This window comes from Asterias amurensis, chromosome 20 (genome assembly GCF_032118995.1).
Source record: "Asterias amurensis chromosome 20, ASM3211899v1".
NCBI lineage: Eukaryota > Metazoa > Echinodermata > Asteroidea > Forcipulatida > Asteriidae > Asterias > Asterias amurensis.
The window spans coordinates 2,047,335-2,070,093 of NC_092667.1; the positions used below are offsets into that span (position 1 = coordinate 2,047,335).

At 37.9% G+C, this 22,759-nt stretch overlaps 2 protein-coding genes across 2 annotated transcripts in view; one reads left to right on the top strand and one right to left on the bottom strand.

The window, feature by feature from the left end:
• The window catches only part of LOC139952679 (uncharacterized), a 57,116-nt gene extending 37,444 nt beyond the window's left edge, over window positions 1–19,672 (bottom strand). The window contains exons 1-3 of the mRNA XM_071951881.1: window positions 19,601–19,672; window positions 18,018–18,148; window positions 4,954–5,083 (exon numbers count right to left, since the gene is read on the bottom strand). Of these exons, the coding sequence (XP_071807982.1) occupies window positions 4,954–5,083; window positions 18,018–18,148; window positions 19,601–19,672 (333 nt within the window). The remainder of the gene's footprint in view (window positions 1–4,953; window positions 5,084–18,017; window positions 18,149–19,600) is intronic.
• Window positions 508–4,170, top strand: LOC139952471 (C-type lectin domain family 4 member M-like). The gene is made up of 2 exons (XM_071951608.1): window positions 508–799; window positions 1,690–4,170. The coding sequence occupies exons 1-2, from the start codon at window positions 508–510 to the stop codon at window positions 1,890–1,892; spliced, it is 495 nt and encodes a 164-aa protein (XP_071807709.1). The 3' UTR covers window positions 1,893–4,170.
• Window positions 19,673–22,759: the final 3,087 nt, after the last annotated feature.

A 22,759-nucleotide genomic window follows, 5' to 3' on the forward strand; every position in this document is an offset into this window, starting at 1 on the left:
AGAAATATATATTTGGTTTGCGGTAACACCATATGTATCTACTTGCCAGGTAGAGTTTGTTCTTAGAGAACTACCTATGAAGAATTTAGTAGTAAAAGTTTTTTAAGAGGCATAAAGTACTTAAAGTGTGCACTCAGACTCAAGGCCGATGTCTTCAGTCAGTGAAATGCATTTCAAATCTTTGAGAAAACATTTTGCAAGAAAAATTTCCATGAAAATTGTTTGTTTCGCCTCATCTAAATTACTTATACGCAACAGCTTATTATGCACAACTCAAAATTATAATAATTGGGTTTTTTTTTTCTCTTCAAACCATATATTATAATATATTTGATTGAATTATCGATGTTATTGAAGAACTCCCTGTTGCGCTATTTCTTTGTGACCCAATGAGCTGTGTTTTATTGGCAATTTAATGATCTTGGCACGGTTCCATTCTGTGAAGGTTGCACCTTCTTGGTTATAATAGCTGGCAGCAATTCAATTTGTTAAGAGATGGTTTGCAAAATGTTGGCAAGCAAACTGCTGGGTGTTGTTGGTATATTTATGATGGCAAACTACGCTGCTGTAAACGGGCGGTGTTGGAAGCCATGCCCTCCTACTTGGAGCCAGTGGCAAGACAAATGCTACAAGATGCATGATGCCGACGTTACATGGGAAGAGGGAAAGCAGATTTGTGTTGAGTTGGGTGGGGTGATGGTTGTCCCTCAATCCAAAGAAGAGTTACAACACCTCATCAACATGTGCAGCTGCCAAAGGCCATGGTTCTGGATTGGTTGCAACGACATTGACGCCGAAGGTTTGTAAACAAGTCTTAGAATTGATGTTCAAGATATACTTCTGAAAATTAGTTTAATTTTATGAAAAATTGCCACCACAATGCCAACATGCCATCTACATGTAGGGCATGAGGACTAGAAGGAAAATAAGAAAAACATTCAAAGTAAGAGGAATTATCTATTGTTATTCCTCTTGAATTGCAACAGAGTTGGTGGGGGGGGGGAAGGTTAGAGAGTTCCAAAGCACAGTGGTGTGCATTAAAGGAACACGTTGCCTTGGATCGGTCGAGTTGGTCTTTGAAAAGCATTTGTAACCGTTTGTTATAAAATGCATATGATTAGAAAGATATTTTTAAAGTAGAATATAATGACCCACACAAGTATCACTCAAAATTGCGTGGTTTTCCTTTTACCTCGTCGACTAACACGGTCGGCCATTTATATTTCGAAGCAAATTTGTGTGGATTATTGTATTCTACTTTTAAAACATCTTTCCAACCATGTGCATTTTATAAAAAATTCTTTCCAACGCTTTGTATAGACCAACTTGTTCGATCCAGGGCAACGTGTTCCTTTAACAAGAGTCGTGAATTTGTGTTCAAAACCCGCGAATGGTGTTAGAATGTGGCAATCAGCAACAAAGAATAGTGCAATAAACTGCGCAAGTCTTGCGCGAATCGCAAACGAAGAAACAGCTTTATATTATTTTGCTATGAAACCAAATCTTCTTTTTAAATTTTCTATAGTATTGATACAAATTTCTCCAAAAATAAAAATTGTTTGAAAACTACAGGCTAAAAAATTGAATTTATTCCTGAACATAGACAATGTGTACTTCCATACAAACGATCCAGCTCTCAATATTTGATGCAATGAGACAAAGTTTTTATTTGGGATTGACTTTGTTCAGGTACTTGGGTGTGTTTGGATGGTGAAGGTACTATTGACCTGCAGGACAAGAGATGGACGGATGGTGAGCCAAATAATTCTGGAGGCAACCAAGACTGCGCTGTAGGCAGGGCTGACTATGCAGGCTGGGACGATGCGGATTGTGGAAACACACGCAAGTTAATCTGTCAGCGCCCCATTGCACCAGCACTGTTGCTTCTGTGAAAGGTTGCTCAAAATTCTGGGCAAGCTACTTGTTATGAAAATTATAGTGGCACATTGCCTTTAAAGCCATTAAACACTTTCTGAACAGAACAAAATTAAAAGTTCACAGATTTACAAATAACTTACAGGGTTTACAGAAGGTAATGGTGAAAGACTTCCCTTGAAATATTATTCCATGAAATGCTTTACTTTTTGAGAAAACATTAAAACAATATCAATTCTCGATAGCGAGAATTACGGATTTATTTTAAACACATGTCATGACATGGCGAAACGTGCGGAGACAAGAGTGGGTTTTCCAGTTATTTTCTCCCAACTCCGATGACCAATTGAGCCTAAATTTTCACAGGTTTGTTATTTTATATAGAAATTGTGATACACAAAGTGTGGGACTTGGACAATACTGTTTACCGAAAGTGTATAACGGCTTTAAAGCGACACATTGCCTTTAAATCTCTCAAAATGTTGCTGTTTGGAATTTGCTCTTAATCCATTTTGAAGAGTTTTTCACCCACAAAAAACACCTATGATGTAATGAGTAAAATGTAAATTTGCCTTTGGAAATTTAAAAAGCGGTACATACATTTTTGTGGAGTCAAAAATTTGGTTCTTCAAAATAGCGGTCTGTATTCTGTCATGAATCTGACACACACAAAGACACAGTTACGTGTATCAAGGACTATTTATAATGTGAATCATAAGAATGATAGAATGATATGACTCCATTGTTAAAAAGTTTCCAATCGTAGCTCCAAGTTTTCAGTACAACATACGATTCTTTCATTTTGGAACGTTACAGAATTGGTAACAAACAACGATGGTGAAGATCACAAATTGACATAAAACTTACACGGTCTAATGATGATTTATAGTAGAAAACATCCTTTGAAATATTTCTGTCTGAAATTTCACATTAATTTGATGAACAATAAATAATATAATTTCGCGTTTGGAGTTTATCGCTCAGGGAGCGTTTTATTCAATTTTGTTTTGGCATCGTTGTCATGCAAAATGTGTCATCAGTTTGTCACTATTCTCTCGTGACCCAGATGGCCGATCGATCTCAAACTTCTACAGGTTTGTCAGTTTATGTATATGGTGGATTACATCAAGTGCTTACACTGCCAGCAACTTTTTGCTAGCTAAAACTAACTCTGTAATGTTCCTTTATCAATCTCCGGTTTAACAGAGGGAGTGTGAAAGGTGGAATGGTATTGCCACTTGCAGGGCTGCCACTTGACATGAACTGTCAAATCAGAAAAGATCTTGTAGTTGGGTCAACAGCTCATGTAGTGAGATATTTGCAAATTTCAGTGTAACCAGTCAACTGTTAGTATGTTCAGGAACTTTTTGAAACATCAATAACATTTTTGAAACTTGAAACAATCTAGATGCATTTTATATAATTATAGCTGCTTTGTCCCATGTTATGTAAAGTAATGTCCAAATTCTTGGACTTGACCTATGGTTACCATTATCATGTTTCGACCATATTGGTCATTCTTTGTCCAATAACAGTACTGAGTGCTAATATTTATTGGAGCCAGACTATTTCTCCTTCCAGCCTCAATTTGGTTACATTGATTTAAATGGGAGAAAATCAAGATGGTCGTACCACGATAAAGGTCTATAACGATGGTTTTGAGTTATCGCATACTATTGTAACTTGTTTTCAATGTTTAGAAAATGTTTCAAATGTAAGTTGAGACAATCTACATGTAGATGCATTGTGTATAACTATGTGAACAGGGTTGATGTGGGATTTGAATCTTTCAACGTGTAAAAAGATATGATAAAAGTCTTTATTGATGTGCAGTTTTGCGATACTGTATATTATTGTAATTATCTTTTGAAATTCAAGATCTGAATATGTTTCAAATTTAAGTTGAGACATTCAAGATGTATTGTATACTTTAAATGGACATTCATAAATATCCCAGGCATTTTCCCTATTCCTAACGGTGGAGAGCGCGTCACGTGGGGGTGTTTAAACAGTTGATAAAGACCAGCTGGAGCTGTTTATAAACGGCTGGCTTCCGGGTGTCGAGTGCGCAAGCTCATATACACCAATTTATTACGCGGATCGCAATTCACAGCTTTTAAAAACAGCGGGTAATTAATTTCTAAGCACGCGTACGCAAAACCCACGCACACCAAACAGATTTTTTACAAAGTAAACCAAAAAAATATGTACAAACCTCAAATTATCGATTTTTCTAAAGTTTTACTTGTTTACGTTTTTTAACAAAATGGCATTTATGAATGGGATTATAAGAGTAGTGACTCGTTCTTAAACGGCCATTTAAAACCTTGCAGGGTCATGGCCATGCAATAAAGGCCCTTGAGCTCGGGCCATTATCGCACGGCAATGACCCTGCCGGTTTTTAAACAGCCGTTTAAGAACTCGCCGCTACCCTTTAATTCCCTTAGTAGTGAACAATTAATCAAATGTTCAAATGTACAATGTAAGAATATATTGATGATGTTTATGTTTTATTCTCTCAGCACTGCAAGCTTAAAATAAATACATAATGCACAAAAAGCCATGTTTTACTCAACTTCTCAAAGTGACTGTGTGAAACTACCCCTAACCAACCATTAACAGCAACAAAAAACCAACTGGTCATTACCACACAGTGAAGACCGGCTCCTCACACTGTCAATCCCTAATTCATAATACCTCAGAGAGTTTATGAGTTAAAGTTGGTTGAATGAGGGGGTGTATAAACCTTTAGGTGTATACATTTTAAGAGCAGTGTATTTTGCACGCGGTGGTTCCAACATCAGCAGACGAAGCCTGGAGCCAGAGCCAGAGCCCAAGCCGAGGTTTGAGAAAGGCCCATGGTGTGATAATATCGGTTACAAGAATGATAGCGCCTTTTGGTGGCGAGTGGTCCGAGGTGTTATAGCGGCTAGACTTTCTTCACTATATATCTGTTTGTGACTACACAACTGGAGAGCCTGGAGAGCCTGGAGAGCCTGGGAACCAACACAACAGGGCACTGAAAAACTAGAGTGTATTCCACTCACGCTTAGCATATATAACATATTTTTTTCTTACCTTTTGCATGATACTCCTTTGCATCTTGATGATCTTTAAGACTGTTCTGAAGCTGCCCGGCGAGGCGTTTGATCTGCCTTCTAGCTCAGAATGAAACTGATTAGACTTTCTCCAAATTGCAATGTGATATCTAGAGGAAAATAACAAATTGAGAAGCGGTTGGTACTCAATGTCACCTCACTAAACATGGATGCATGGATTCACCTCTTAAAGAAAATACAGTGAAAGTTGTTGCCGTTTTCTCCCAAAGTATAACATTATCAAATTGGAACAGTTATAAAAAGACATTCATAAATACCCCTGACAGTTTCGCTACTCCTATTGGTGGAGAGCGCGTCACGTTTGGGTGTTTAAACGGTTGATAATGACCAACTAGAGCTGTTTATAACCTGCTGGCTTCCGCGTGTTGATCGCGCGTGTAATCTATGTCTAAGAGCATGCATGTGCACACAACCCACGCGCATGAAACAGATTCTTCACAAAGTTTTTGAAAAAAATACTTCAAACTTCGAATTTTCAATTGTCAAAGTGTCTATAAATGTCACCAATCCTTCAACCAATCGCGTGGGCGGATGTCGATCAGGTATGGTGGCCTCGCAAAAGCCCATCACCGACCATCGTGGGGGAACCCACTTGGTTGACGAGGGCCGGGTACGCTAAGCTGGTGGAGGGGGAATCCCTCCGGCTGCAGTGACCCCGAGGCTATGTCGAGAGAGGGCGCGGTGTGCTCCGGAATGGAGTTACCTTTAACCCTTCCTCTCTTGGTTGCTGCCCCAGCGCTAGTTTTCTTGGACTTGCCGGTGCTCTTGACCTTAGATTTGGGTGGACCCACGTACGCGACGCTGTCTCAATTCAAAAGTTTCCTCAAACTAAAAAACTTGCAAAGGTTTTACTACATTTAGCACACATCTCTTATACATTAGTATCCAACAGGATACTTATAAATAGTCAGCAACTTGAACTTTTAGGTTTACGTGGCAAAACCATGGTTAGTCGCATTACGGTTAGTCGCATTACAGTTTGTCCGGCCACTTAAGCCAAGCCCAATGGAGCCCAAACTGAGTTCTTGTTTGGCAAATCTGGGTTCATTCCTTATCAACAAACAAAATAAATTAATTAGGTGTTCGGGCCAACAGCCCGGAACACCTCTTATTTTTGTTCGTTTTTTTATTTTTTATTGATACTTCTTCTTCTTCTTCTTCTTCTTCTTCTTCTGTACGTCCCTTGTCCCCTAACAGAAACATCTTTCCAAACATCGTATGAACTTGAAACTTCACACATACATGTAGTTAGATATTCATTGGGAGAAGAAACCGTGTGTGTTACGTCATGATGACGTCATCAATTCTTGAGTTATGAATATTCAAAGTTTATTAATTCAAAAAAACATAACTTTTGATCTACATGACGGAAGTGACTGTTTAAACCGGAAGTGACTGTGAAATGATTTGAAAGGGCGTTGTTTATTGCCTTTTAGGTTGAAATATACATTCTTTGATGCTTTACCATCACAGCATACAAGTATGGCAAAGGTCTAGTTAAAAACAAATATTACCGATGACGTCACCAAACATACACTTTTACTAGAGTAATCATGTTGTTTTGACAGTTTTTGCAATTTGAATCATTTATTACAAATCTTGAGAACAAATCTTGAATATATACCAACAATAAAGCCATATACAGATATTAAAGACACTGAACACCTTTGGCAATTATCAACGGCCAGTATTCTCACTCGGTGTATCCCAACATATAATGTGAGAAAATAGAATTAGCTGTTGCAAACAACTTACCAACCAAATGGACCGAGAGTATAAATGCAAAAAAATAGTTAACGTCAGACCATTAACTATTTTTTGCATCCAACATATATGTATAACATAACAAATCTTTGGAAATTTGAACTCAATGTTGTTGAAGTTGATAATAATGAAAGAAAAAACATGCTTGTCGCAATAAGTTGTGTGCTTTTAGATGGTTAATTCAAGACCTGAGCTGAGGTATATTTTAGTGAGAAATTACTTCTTTCTCAAAAACATATGTGATGTACATGTAACAGGTAACATGGTCTATAGCCTTAAATGAATTTGCTCTTTAAAGGCGCGGGACACTATTGGCAATTACTAATAGCATAAAAAATTAATTGGTAAAGAGTGATAAAGAGCTCTGCTGCTGTTAGTTTAAAACATTGTAAGAAACGGTTCCCTCTGAACACACTTTTTGAGAAAGAAGTCATTTCTCACTCAAATATTTGAATTGAATTTGAGACCTCAGCTGAGGTCTCAAGTTTAAGGCATCTGAAAGCACACAACTTGTGCGACAAGAGCTTTTTCTTCCGCTATTCTCTCGCAACTTCGACAACGAATTGAGTTCAAATTTTCACAGGTTTGTTAATATATGTACACTAAGTGAGAAGACTGGTCTTTGACAATTACCAATGGTGTCCAGAAGAGAAAGGGTTTAACCCCCAGTGTTTAAAGGTAATCTGAATGCAGATTGCGTCACAGCACCTTGGTACTTGTGAAACTGTGCTAAATGGGTCTTATTTATTCAAAGAAAGCTCTGCACACCTTGTAGACAAATATTGAGCGCTTTGAGACAATTTAAGGTTTGATTAAGTATATTGATGTATATAAATGTGTATGATCATGACTATTTGTTGTGTGAATTCATTTGTGGTTAAAAACAACTTATTTTCTGTGTTCGTCGCTGAAATAAATTTCAAGTCTTTGAGAAAACAAATAAGTAATTTCCCTGCAATTCCTAATTTCTATCTCATCTCAATTTCGTACTTCGCCACAGCTTATCATGCAAACTCAACATCATAACAAGTCTACATGTAGATTTCCTTCTTCAAAATCTACATATTTTATTATAGATGCTTGAATGTCCTATAGTTTTTATTGACTGATTTACTACCACTACTGGAGAACTCCACACTGCGCCGTTTCTTTTTTTTTTGTGACTCAATGAGCCGTGTTTCTATTGGCAATTGAAGGATCTTGGCACGGTTCCGTTCTGTGAAGGTTACACCTCATAAATATACAAACAACAGTCAATAGTTTGCTGGCCGCCATTTTGCAGACCATCTCTTGACAAATTGAAATTGTTACTGGTATGGACTAAAACCCAGTGCACATAGTGCCCCCAGTGGGATTCGAACCGGGGTCCTAGAGGAGGTAGGCGAGGAAATATACCACTACACCAACCTGACCACCCAATTGTCAATTGTTTGTAAAACAACACTTGAGTGTTTAGCAAAACACAATAAAACATACAAACAAAAGTGAATAACTAAATTTCTTCCACCAGGCGCATTTTGCCAAACCAAGTTTAACAATTCAAGTACAAAAAAACACTCCCTCCAAACAATTTTTTTATAGCATAATTTGACTTGTGATCTGTCAGGCAAAATGCCAGTCTCCTGTGTATGGCTTGGCATACATACTGAATGGCGGATATAAAACAAATGATAATAACAACAATAATGAAGTCATATAGCGCACGTATCTACAGTACTCAAGGCGCTGAGTATATTAACTTTCAGAAAGATAGGTTTGAAGTAATGAATTCTGAGACCCAATTAAAGGGTTTGACAAGGTGCAACGGCGCATTCAGCAGCCACAGCCAGGAACACCGAGGCAAACCCATTCTATTTTCGATAAGTGCACTGGGTTCTTACACAACACATGGGACCAATGGCTGTGTATAATGTCCCATCTGAAGGACGAAGCAATGCATGGTTAAGCGTCTTGCTTAACCATTTAGCCACTGGACCGCCCAGCCGCCTAGCGATACACTGTATGCGGTAGGAGGAAACCTCGCTAGCTTGTGTTTGTAGAAAAAAAGGAACATCAACAGAAAACTTGATAGTCAATAGTAGGTCTACACATTATTGTTAACCCATCTAGTTTTTACAGATCATTATTAATTCTCCCTTCATAGTTGACTTGTCGAAGCTGATGATGATGAAATAATAGCTCTTACCCAACAACATGCTCATTATTTAGTAAACACAAAGGAAACTGTATTTATTAATCATTCATGATGATATTGTCGAAAACTAACGCCTTCGCATTTGATCAGTATTAAGCATTGAGCCAGATATTAAAAGCCTTGAAAAGCTATTGTGTCCATTTTATCCTTACAAAAAAATATTCGCCATAAAAATTACCATAGCCGTTTAACGAGAGGCCGTTTGAACTACGATTCCAGTAATTTACTGCAATAATCTTGAAAAATTGGTTTTCAGCAAACTCGGGCGGTGCAGGGACTAGAGGGTTAAAGACCTGCTTGAACGAAAATGTCAAGTCGTGAACTTTGCTGAATTTCATTTAAAATATTTTCAATGAATAAGGAAATCGAGTCATATGATTATAAATAGATTTTAATTGTGTACAAAAAACACTAACTTCGAATACCCATATCAAACGCTTTTTTGAGAGATTTCCGAAAAGCTCTGTTACACAATCACTCTCAAAACGTCATACATGTAGTTGGGAGCTCCAATTTGTAAAGCCGCTTTGTTGCAGCGTGGAGGTATAACAAAGCAAACTCCCACAAATGACGTCAGCGGCATTGTCCTTTGACTCACGACGTCAACGGCAGAAGTGTTTTTAGTTTTTGAAAAACCTTTAGGTTCGGGTCTAATTTTTTAATCGATAAATAAAAAAAATTCAGAAGTGTAAACTACCAAAATTACATTAAACTGGTGAACAAGTGCATTATAAACAAGTTAAAATACCATTTCTGTGAAAAACGTTTCGCTCAGGTAGCTGTTTAAGGACACAAGCATCACAGCTGGGCTTTCGAACCCACACTCTGCTGATCAGAAACACCAGAGTTTGAATTCAGTGCTCTTAACCAGGTTAACCGCTCAGCCACAACACTTATTTGCGAGAAAAGTTGCGGCCTTTTTAAACATTTATTATAGAAATCATTGGTGGGAGTCAGTTCATTGAGGAGTCTGCCTGATGGGGGGAAAAGTATACACAAGTGTGTATACAATTCCTACCATTATATAAACTCAGCCTTTAAGTCAGACAATGATTTGTATTTGTATTTATTAAACAGAGGAGTCTTACACTGTTGGGTACATCAACATAATTTTACAAACAAATTACAAAACAAAGCAGAAATATATATTTGGTTTGTGGTAACACCATGTATGTATCAACTTGCCAGGTAGAGTTTGTTCTTAGAGAACTACCTAATGAAGAAATAGTAGTAAAAGTTTTTTAAGAGGCATAAGTACTAAGTGTGCACTCAGACTCAAGGCCAATGTCTTCAGTCAGTGAAATCAATTTCAAATCTTTGAGAAAACACTTTGCAAGAAAAATTTCCATGAAAATGTTGTTTTTCGCCTCATCTAAATAACTTACATGCAACAGCTTATTATGCACAACTCGAAATTATAATAATTGTAGGTTTTTTTCTTCAAACCATATATTATAATATATTTGATTGAATTGTTGCTGTTATTTGGAAACTCCCTGTTGCGCTATTTCTTTGTGACCCAATGAGCCGTGTTTTATTGGCAATTTAATGATCTTGGCAGGTTCCATTCTGTGAAGGTTGCACCTTCTTGGTTATTATTACCAGGCAGCAACTCAATTTGTCAAGAGATTGTCTGCAAAATGTTGGCAAGCAAACTGCTGGGTGTTGTTGGTATATTTATGATGGCAGACTACGCTGTCGGTACTGGGCAGTACTGTAAGGTCTTCGTTGGAAAGGGGGAATGTCCTCCTACTTGGAGCCAGTGGCAAGACAAATGCTACAAGATGCATGATGCCGACGTTACATGGGAAGATGGCAAGCAGATTTGTGTTGAGATGGGTGGGGTGATGGTTGTCCCTCAATCCAAAGAAGAGTTACAACACATCCTCAACATGTGCAGCTGCCAATGGCCAGGGTTCTGGATTGGTTGCAACGACATTGACGCCGAAGGTTTGTACACAAGTCTTAGAATTGATGTTCAAGATATACTTCTGAAAATTAGTTTACTTTTATGACAAATTGCCACCACAATGCCAACTTGCCATAGATACATGTACATGTAGGGCATGAGGACTAGAAGGAAAATAAGAAAAACATTCAAAGTAAGAGGAAATATCTATTGTTTTTCCTCTTGAATTGCAACAGAGTTGGTGGGGGGGGGAAGGTTAGGGAGTTCCAAAGCACAGTGGTGTGCATTAAAGGAACACGTTGCCTTGGATCGGTCGAGTTAGTCTTTGAAAAACATTTGTAACCGTTTGTTATAAAATGCATATGATTAGAAAGATATTTTAAAAGTATAATATAATGACCCACACAAGTATCACTCAAAATTGCGTGGTTTTCCTTTTACCTCGTCAACAAACACGGTCGGCCACTTATATTTCGAGGCAAATTTGTGTGGATTATTGTATTCCACTTTTAAAACATCTTTCCAACCGTGTGCATTTTATAAAAAAATTCTTTCCAACGCTTTGTATAGACCAACTCGTTCGATCCAGGGCAACGTGTTCCTTTAACAAGAGTCGTGAATTTGTGTTCAAAACCCGCGAATGGTGTTAGAATGTGGCAATCAGCAACAGAGAATAGTGCAATAAACTGCGCAAGTCTTGCGCGAATCGCAAACGAAAAAACAGCTTTATATTATTTTGCTATGAAACCAAATCTTCTTTTTAAATTTTCTATAGCATTGATACAAATTTCTCCAAAAATAAAAATTGTTTGAAAACTACAGTCTGGAAAATTGAATCTATTCCTGAACATAGACAATGTGTACTTCCATACAAACGATCCTGCTCTCAATATTTGATGTAATGAGACAAAGTTTTTATTTGGGATTGACTTTGTTCAGGTACTTGGGTGTGTTTGGGTGGTGAAGGTACTATTGACCAGCAGGACAAGAGATGGCAGGATGGTGAGCCAAATAATGCTGGAGGCAACCAAGATTGTGCCACAGGCTGGGCTGACAATGCAGGCTGGGACGATGCGCAATGTGGATACACAAGCAAGTTAATCTGTCAGCGCCCCATTACACCAGCACTGTTGCTTCTGTGAAAGGTTGCTCAAAATTCTGGCCAAACTACTTTTTATAAAAGTTATTAAAGCCATTGAACACTTTCTGAACAGAACAAAAATTAAAAGTTCACAGATTTACAAATAACTTACAGGGTTTACAGAAGGTAATGGTGAAAGACTTCCCTTGAAATATTATTCCATGAAATGCTTTACTTTTTGAGAAAACATTAAAACAATTATCAATTCCCGATAGCGAGAATTACGGATTTATTTAAACGCATGTCATTACATGGCAAAAGGTGAGGAAACAAGGGTGGGTTTTCCCTTTTTTTCTCCCGTCTCTGATGACCGATTGAGCCTAAATTTTCACAGGTTTGTTAAGTTGTGATACACGGAGTGTGGGCGTCTGGAAAATCCTGTTTACTGATGTTGTGCGATTGCTTTAAATCTCTCAAAATGTTGCAGTTTGGAATTTGCTCCTTTTCCATTTTGAAAAGTTGTTCACCCATGATGTAATAAAATGTAAATTTGCCTCTGGAAATACAAAAAAGTGGTACATACATTTTTGTGGAGTCAAAAATTTGGTTCTTCAAAATAGCGGACTTTGTTCTGTCATGAATCTGACACACACATAAACGCAGTTATCAAGGACTATGTGAATCATTAAAATGATAGAATGATATGACTCCATTGTTAAAAAATTTCCAACCGTAGTTCCAAGTTTTAAGTACAAAATACGATTCTTTCATTTTGGAACGTTATAGAATTGGTAACAAACAACGATCGTGAAGATCACAAATTGACATATAAAACTTACACGGTCTATTGATAATTTATAGTAGAAAACATCCTTTCAAATATTTCTGTCTGAAATTTCACATTAATTTGATGAACAATAAGTAATATAATTTTGCGTTTGGAGTTTATCGCTCAGGGAGCGTTTTATACATTTTTTTGGGGGCATCGATGTCATGCAAAATGTGTCATCAGTTTTTCACTATTTTCTCGTGACCCAGATGGCCGATCGATCTCAAACTTCTACAGGTTTGTCAGTTTATGTATATGGTGGATTACATAAAGTGCTTACACTGCCAGCAACTTTTTTTTGCTTGCCCAAAACCAACTCTGTAATGTTCCTTTATCAATCTCTGGTTTAAAGGATTTGGGTACTTTTTCAAAATGTCCATAGGTTTAAATTAAACTAACAGGGTTTGAAAATAATGATAGTGGAAAGCTTCCCTTCAAATATTACTTACTGAGGTGCTGTAATTTTTGAGAAAAGAGTAAAACAATGTCATGAAAATACGTTTGTAAATGATTAAAATAATTTTCGTCTCATGAGACGAAAATTATTTTCATTACATTGTTTTGCTCATTTCCCAAAAACTACAGCACCTCAGCTCGTAGTATTTTCAGGGAAGCTTTCTACTATCATTATCTTCAAACTGTGTCAGTTTAGTGTAAATCTGTGGACATTGTGATTTTGTCCTACAAAAGTTACATAGACCCTTTAACAGAGGGAGTGTGAAAGGCGGAATGGCATTGCCACTCGACATGAACTGTCAAATCAGAAAAGATCTTGTAGTTGGGTCAACAGCTCATGTAGTGAGATATTTGCAAATTTCAGTGTAACCATGCCAGGACAAGAGATGGGCTGCTGGTGAGCCAAATAGTTACAACAGCAAGGAAGATTGCGCCCAAGGCCTTGTGTCAGGTTGGCAAGATGGGGAGTGTGACGGAAACAACAAGTTCATCTGTCAGCGTCCACTAAGAGCACTGTAGCTCCTGTGAAAGGTTGCTCAATATTCTGGGCAAACTGCTGTTTATGAAGAAAACAGGGACATGTTGCCTTAAAGGCAGTGGACACTATTGGTAATTACTCAAAATAATTATCATCATAAAACCTTTCTTGATTAAGAGTAATGGGGAGAGGTTGATATTATAAAAAATTGTGAGAAACAGCTCCCTCTAAAGTGACGTAGATTTCGAGAAAGAAGTAATTTTCCACGACTTTGATTTCGAGACCTCAAGTTTAGAATTTGAGGTCTCGAAATCAAGCATCAGAAAGCACACAACTTCGTGTGGCAAGGGTGTTTTTTCTTTCATAATTATCTCGCAACTTTGCATAGTTGAGATACACCAGCTGTGAAGACTAGTCTTTGACAATTACCAATAGTGTCCAGTGTCTTTAAAAATCTCTTGAAACTCTGCTGTTTAGAATTGCCTCTTACCCTAATAAAAAAAACAAGAGTTGTCCATGCAGTTAAACACACATAGTGTGTCGTAATATGTGAGTAGTGATGACTGAACAAACAAAATATTGCATCTTGAAAAAATACAACCAGGGAAACGAATGATTTTGTAAAATTTTGTTCTACAAGAAAGCAGGCCGTGTTATGTCATGAAATAACAAAAAAAAAATAAAAAATGCAAATTCAAGGAATATTTATGTCAATCAGTATACTACATTTACTTTTAAAATATTATTCTGGCCATATTCATTTCATAACAAATGCTTTTATAGCCCAAGGCATCAAATCCGACGGCACGTGCCTCTTTAAATGATTAACTGCACACTCGCTTTGTGGTAATCTTGTGCAAAACACTAAGCAAGCACTTGGAAGATTTTGGTAATTATTAAAAAACTTTTAAAAAGTTGTATAGAGTTATCAATCTTGATATTCTTATAAAACTATTTGAAATTTGTTTTCCAAAACATTTTTTCAAAGTGGAGCAGTTAATTGGGCAATTTTGGTTTATATTACTTCTACATCTTGCTATAATGTTTCCTGGTCAGTAAGTAAGAGCTATCAAATTGAGATAAATTTATACTTTTTTAATAGTTCAATTACTGAGTACCATTGATATAATTAAATGTTGTCATTGTTTTCATAACTGTTTGAAATAATGAAGTAATGTTGGTTCAAAAAGGAGCTGCTAATTTGACAAAAGGTGATTTCTTTGGTTTGTTCTTTAATTTCATGTTAAAGGAACACGTTGCCTTGGATCGGTTGAGTTGGTCTTTGAAAAGCGTTTATAACCATTTGTTATAAAATGCATTATGGTTGGAAAGATGTTTTAGAAGTGGAATACAATGGTCCACACAAATTTTCCTCGAAATTGCATATGGTTTTCCTTTTACTTTGTGAACTAACACGGTCAACCATTTATGGGAGTCGGATATTTTACTCCCATAAATGGCCGACCGTGTTCGTCAAAGAGGTAAGAGGAAAACGGTGCAATTTCGAGGCGTGTTTGTGTGGATCATTGTATTCTACTTTTACAACATCTTTCTACCCATGTATGCATTTTATAACAGACGGTTACAAACATTTTTCAAAGACCATCTCGACCGATTCAAGGCAACGTATGAGGGAGTAGGGAGTGTGATGGGAGAAATGATATTCTAATCCAATAATCGGTCAAATAAAAAAGATCTTGTAGTTAGGCAGCAGCTATTTGTATGAAGGATTTGCAAATTTCAGTGTAACTAATTAATAACTGTATGGATGTTCAGGAATTTGAACATTAATAAAGTCAGAAACCTATGCTAGCATTGTTTCATTGGACAAAATCTACTTCACCAAAAATTAGTGAAGAAACTTCAGAAAAGGTCCCCCTTCTAATCAAACAACACGCCATTTGTTGTGTTTAAAATTACATCATCCCAAAGACTATATGGCATTATGGATATTCTTCTTGCAAATACCCATATTATAGAATTCAAAAATCATAATAAAATCACACCATCATACAACTGTAGACTAATATCAAAATGTCAACATCTCGGCCATGTGCCCTGTATCCAATAACAGTAATGAATACTAATATTTATTGTACAAAATGGAGCCAGACTATTTCTCATTCCAGTCTCAGTTTGGTTACATCAAGAATGGCTGCACCATGATAAAGGTCTATATTGATGTGAAGTTTTTGCGATTTCATATTATTGTAATTAAGTTTTGAAATTCAATGATCTGAATATTTTCCAAATTTAAGTTGAGACATTTTAGATGTATTGTATACTTTAAATGAACAGTGTTGAACAAACGATGGGCCTGGAAAAGCCGGTTGGTTTAGTCTCAACATCTCAACAACTGGGCCCAATTTCATGGCTCTGTTTAGGCCAAACAAAATAATGTGTGTGTTTCCCGTTACCCGACCGACCCTAGAAAAACATGCCGACCCTATGGAATTTTATACATTTACAGACAAAATAAAATAAAACAACCCTGATGATCGATCCCACTCCCCATATGACAAAATACCGCACGATTTTAACATTTTTATATTTAATGTTTCCTTTTTTCTAAAATATTTTCACATTTAAAATAAAGCATTAGAAAATACGCATTATCTTACGAGAAAATATGTCGTTGATCCATGGTTGATCATCAATACTACTATTGCAAGTCGGACGGACGGCGTGTAGCGTGTGTTGGGAGGTCGCTGCATGCGAGTTTGTAATGCTAGCAATCTGTTAATTGCGCTGCTCAATCTTGAGATTGCACAACAGATGTTGATTGAGCGATGTACGCCGACGGGCTGCGCTACGCCCTCTCATTTGCGCCGCCTGGAAACGCGCTAAAGTTCCAACGTGACACGTCGAGTCTTGTCTCAATGCGTTTATTGCCGGTTCGCGTAGATTTTACCAATAGAGGGCGTTTTATCTCACGCTATTGCATCGTTCCAAAACGACCTCTAGCATTCAATGTTTCTTGTATTTTATTGTCGCTCGCAAAGTAACAACGACTACAGGCGTAGAATCTGCTTTTGTGTTACGTGAAATTTACAGACCTCGGAACGGTTGATTTTTGGGGCTTATTTTATGTGTCATTTTAAGAGATTTTCGAGTCGAACTTGGACATCGTTGAATTTACAGGAAATTTACATGCAAGGGCAAAAATATTTTTAACATTCGTTCCTACCCCAAGTTTTGAAGCAATAAAATAATTCAACAAAATAAAATGTGTTTTCGTCCCTACCGACCCTAATTTTTTGGCCAGTGTAATAGGAAACACACATATTATTTTGTTTGGCCTTACCTAAAGCAAAGAATCGGCGCTTACAGAGCAGGGAATTACGAGACTCTCAAGCGTAATTCACAGGTTAGTAGGGAGTTTTCGCTTGTCCATGTTACTGGGCATTCTTCGCTTACACAGCTAGCACATAAATTGTCGCCATTGTCATTGTCGCCATTGTCATTGTCATTGTTTTACTTTAGAGCACACAACACTGGGAAAAAAAAAGGCTCTCACAGAGCCATCTCCTCAAATTTTCAAGAAGAGACGATTAAATGGTGTATCCGTCAGACTATTAATTGATACTAGTTATAAACAACTGATGTACAATGTAAGAATATATTGATGATGTTCGTGTTTTATTCTCTCTGCACTGCAAGCTCAAAATAAATACATTGCACAAAAAGTCATGTTTACTCAACTTCTCAAAATTACTGTGTGAAATTACCCCTAACCAACCATTAAAGCCATTATACACTTTCGGTAAACAGTGTTGTCCAAGTCCAACACTTCGTGTATCACAACTTATAAAATAACAAACCTGTGAAAATTTAGGCTGAATCGGTCATCGGAGTCGGGAGAAAATAACGGGAAAACCCACTCTTGTTTCCGCACGTTTCGCCGTGTCATGACATGTGTTTTAAATTAATCCGTAATTCTCGCTATCGAGAATTGATATTGTTTTAATGTTTTCTCAAAAAGTAAAGCATTTCATGGAATAATATTTCAAGAGAAGTCTTTCACCATTACCTTCTGTAAACCCTGTAAGTTATTTGTAAGTCTGTGAACTTTTTTTTTCTTTTCTGTACGGAAAGTGTATAATGGCTTTAACAGCAACATAGCTGTTACAAGAATGATAGCGCTCTCTGGTGGTGAGTGGTTCGACGTGTTACATCAATTAAATTTTCTTAACTATCTGTTTGTGACTACACAACTGGAGAGCCTGCATGGGAACCAACACTAATGACTAACATGACACTGAAAACTAGATTGTATTCCACTCACGCTTAGAATAACAAAATGTTGTCTTACCTTTGCCTGATACTCTTTGACGTCTTGATGATTTTTAAGAGTGTTCTGAAGCTGCCCAGCGAGGCTTTTGATGCGTCCTGGCTCAGAATGAAACTGATTAGACTTCTTATTCTCCAATTGCATTTTGATATCTAGAGGAAAATAACAAATAGAGAAGCGGTTGGTACTCAATCAAAGGTGCAAATTTTGTTGTATATTCTCCCAAAGTATTAGTGAATTCTTGTTGAAACTTGGTAGGTCGTTTGATTTGCAAAGTGCTTGTATTTGTGAAATAACGTCATGTTGTCATGAAAAAAATTTTTTTTTCCATTTTTGCATCTTAAAGTTGGGAAATGGCATAATTCAAATTCTTTTTTTTTAAAGGGCTAAAAACAACATAATTGCTGGGAAAACAAAAAGATTTTCATATTTAGTTCAGTGATTTTTTAAGAAAAGAAATGTTGTCGAAACAGCTTGGCATTTGTGCCCCATTGCCATCATGTCTATCTAGTTGTTATTATTAGGGCTGTGATAAAGGCCCTCGCCGTCTGCTCGGGCCTTTATCATACAGCAATTCGACCCTGCCTGTTTTAAACGGCCGTGAAATAACTAGAAGCTACCCTTTTATTCCCTTATTTATTGATTTATCACTGTAAATTGAAGAACTCCTCGTTGCACTGTTCTTTGTGTTGACTGCATGAGTCTTGTTGTTATTGGCAATTGAGTTTCAATTAATTAATCCACTAATGACAATTAAGGCCCAGTCACACAGGCCCCGATAACGAGAACGAAATCGATAACGATAAAAATGCACGCCCTTGATTGGTTGAATGAGCGTGGGCTTATTCCGCGGGGAGCAATTCAACCAATCGCGAGCGTGCATTTTTATCGTTCTCGTTTTCATTCTCGTTTTCGTTCTCGTTATCGGGGCCTGTGTGACCGGGCCTTAAAAGCCATTGCTTCATTTAATGTTATGACCTGGGAGTCATATTCATTGATATCCTAAGCTGGGCCAATCCATATAACCAAGGGGGGGGAGGTCAGGTCTCAACAATGGTGTGCGTATTTTTAAGGGGCAGAGTTTCTCTCATGAACTGTATACCTTCTAAAGTGTGCACTCGGATTTTGGGCCTATCTTCTGTCATTCAAATAAATTTCTAGTCTACTATCTTCTGTCACTGAAATAAATTTCTAGTCTAAGAAAAAACATTTTGCAAGTCATTTTCTCTAGCAATGGTTTAAATTTTAACTCATCTAAAATGCTCACTGTTCTACAGTTGGTTATGAACAACTCAAAATTATAATAGGTATTTTTTTTTTTTCAAAATTCTATAATTAGGCTATTTTGATTAGTTTGCTGCTGTTGCACTTTTTCACGAGTCGTGTTTAAAACGGTAATTAAGGACCTGTAAAGTGAAGTGTGGGAAAAACACTATTTGATTTTGGGAAATACAAGCTTTAATGGAGTGCTTTGATCCTGGAGTTGATTCCATAGAGGCATTTTTTGCTGTTGCGCTGTTCCTTTATGCGACTCGATGAGTCGTGTTTTAAAGGTAATTAAGAATCTGTGAAGTGAATGTAATGTGCACCTCCTTGCTTTATACCGGGCAGCAATTTAAATTTGTCAAGAGATGATCGGCAAAAAGTTGGCAAGCAAACTGATGGGTGTTGTTCATGTTGGTATATTTTTTATGGCAACTATGCTGTTTCTTTGTGTGACTCGATGAGTCGTGTTTTAAAAGTAATTAAGGATCTGTTAAATGAAGTGTGCACCTCCTTGCTTTATATAGGCCAGCAATTTAAATTTGTCAAGAGATGGTCCGCAAAATGTTGGCGAGCAAACTGCTGGGTGTTGTTGGTATAATTATGATAACAAACTACGCTGCTGTAAACGGGCGGTGTTGGAAGAAAGCCCCAAGCACTGGAGGGACACCGCAATGCCCCTCTACTTGGAGCGAGTGGCAAGACAAATGCTACAAGGTACACGATGTCAAAGTTACATGGGGAGAGGGCAAGCAGATTTGTGTTGAGTTGGGTGGGGTGATGGTTGTCCCTCAATCCGAAGAAGAGTTACAACACCTCATCAACATTTGCAGCTGCCAATGGCCAGGGTTCTGGATTGGTTGCAACGACATTCAAACTGAAGGTTTGTACACAATTCTAGAATTGATGTTCTTAGAATAGTTATGCCACCCAGCATGCCCAGGGAAATAAGGAAAATTACATTCAATTGTGACCTTTCTAATAACAAAGTCAAGGAAATTGCATTTCAAAGAAATTCTCCGTAAATCTGTAAGGATTTCCTATTTTATTTAAGATAATACTCACCTCCGATACATATGCATTTCTATGCGCATGAGCAAGCAATCCGCTGACACAAAAACAAAGGCTATGAGGTCATCCAAACACACTGCACCTACCAAGTAGCCCATACGAATCGTCCTTCTTATTTCACCTTCTGGTTTATTTTTAGGATACTGATCTGAGCGGGATGGTTTCGGAGGCGGGTATTTTATTAATTAGAATAGGAAATCCCTACAGATTTAGGGAGATTATATAACAGAAAACACTTCACCTCCGATACCTACATATATGCAGAGAAGCACCGAGTCCCAAACTGAAGGGGGGGCGTAAGTGAAGTGTGGAGCCCTAGAAAGGAAGCCTTAACTAAGAGTGAGAGTTGAGGAGTTTTCCAACAAGCTGCCTGCATAGTATCTGTAAAGGGAACACCTGAAAAAGAGGTCATTCTGCTCGTTTTTTGAGCTTTGGCCAATGCAGCATTTGGTAGTGGGGGGTGTGATACGGCCAGCGTAGGTACTAGGTGCACCTGTGGTATGGCTGAGTGTGAACCTGGGGGGCTATTTAGTGCTCCCGTCAACGTAAATCTGGTTGAACTGCAGGACCAGGCAGACCCCGTTCATACTCCTTGTTTTTGACCGAAGCAGTAACTGGTAGAGGGGGGTGTGATACGGCCAGCGTACAGGTACTAGGCGCACCTGTGGTATGGCCGAGTGTAAACCGTGGGGCTATTAATTGTGCTCCCGTCAACAGTTCGCCTAGAAAATATGGTTGAACTGCAGATGCCCCCGCGGCTGGGCAGTAGAGGTTGTAGCTGGTAGTATAACTTTGACAATCCAACGAGAAAGAGTACCAGTTGAGGTTGGTTTGAGCGGTTGGATCGATGTGATAAAGAGTTGTGAACAGTGTTTTCATGTAGCTCCTTGGTAGGTGTGTAAAATTCAAGTATGCTATAACAGGGCACCAAAGTTTATCTTCGTCAGCGGATTGCTTCCGCATGTGCATAGAAATGCATGGGCAATTCCAAGCAAACATGGACATGACACCAAAAAATCAATTTTTTGTCACAACTTTCCTACCACTTAGAAGTTATAGCTAACATATGAAACCAATTTATTTTTAGTTGTTGACAAGGAATGAACCCAATTTTGCCAAATAAGACCTCAGCTTGGGCTCCATGTAGGCGTGGCTACATTGTCTGGAAAACTGTAATGCGACTGACCGTAATGCGACTGACCATGGTGTTGCCATGTATACATGTACCTTTAAAGTTCAAGTTGCTGACCATTTATAAGTATCCTGTTGGATACTCATGTATAAGAGTTGTGTGTTACATATAGTAACACTTTCGCAAGCTTTTTGATAGAGGACATTTTTGAATTATGTGAGTGTGTTTTTTACCATGTCCCACAACATTTCTAATATTATCAATTCAAAGCCTTGGGTGTCAAGTACAAATCAGTCTATAAACTTAGTGGAAATAATATCTCACATAGAACTTCTAGCACCAAGATCGAGACATGACACTGAAAAGTGTAATGCGACTGACCATGGAATTGCCCAAATGTAGTTACATATCGGAGGTGATGTATTTTCTGTCATAGAACTAAGCTTGGGCGATATCACGATATTATCGAATATCGCGATATTAAGTTGGACACGATTTCGATATCGGATGGAATTGGTTTTAATCGAAATATCGATATATCGCGATTTATCCCCAAAGCGACCCTGGTTCTTCAAACTTCATCCAAACCAACCCCGCTGACCCCTCACCAACCCGACCCCAAACCAACCCCAACCCCAAACCAACCCCAACCCCTCAGAGTTAATCCCAACCAAGACCCATGAAAACTAATCCTAACAAACCCTGCAGACCCTCAAAATGAACACTTTGGTTCAGTCCATTAACAGCGGCCACCAACCGACTGGCTTCTCACAATGTTATTGCCTAAATAATAAATACCACAGAGAGTTTACGCAATCTATGATTGGTCGAACATGTTTGTGTATATAGAATAATGTTTTATTGTCACTTGTACCAAACAAATATTAGTACAGTGAAATTCGTTTTGGTTTTGCGTGTCTAAAAATATATAAAGACCGATTCTGTGCTAGTAAATAAATGGCCCCTAAACAAGTATTGCAAGCAGTCACGTAAGCCCAACCACTATCTAAACTGCTCATTTCACGAACTGCGCTATCAGTCAGCCGTCGATTTCACAAAACTCTTCCTAACTTAAGACTAATCTTAGGACTTAGGACGAGTTCCAACCCTGCACTGTAGCATGCAGACCTTAAGATTAATCCTAAGTTAGGACGGGTTACTCGTCTTAACTCGAGATAAGACGAGTCCTAACTCTTTGTGAAATCGACGGCAGGACTGTAACCGATACCACAGTAGACTGGTCCCCTGAAAACCCAATCCACTTTACATAGTACCCCTGGCAGGATTCGAACCGAGA

Excerpts from the sequence above, each read along its gene's own strand:
- LOC139952471 (XM_071951608.1), top strand. The coding sequence starts at position 508 with ATGTTGGCAAGCAAACTGCTGGGTGTTGTTGGTATATTTATGATGGCA. Across the intron at positions 800-1,689 it reads CAACGACATTGACGCCGAAG|GTACTTGGGTGTGTTTGGAT; the intron begins GTTTGTAAACAA and ends GACTTTGTTCAG.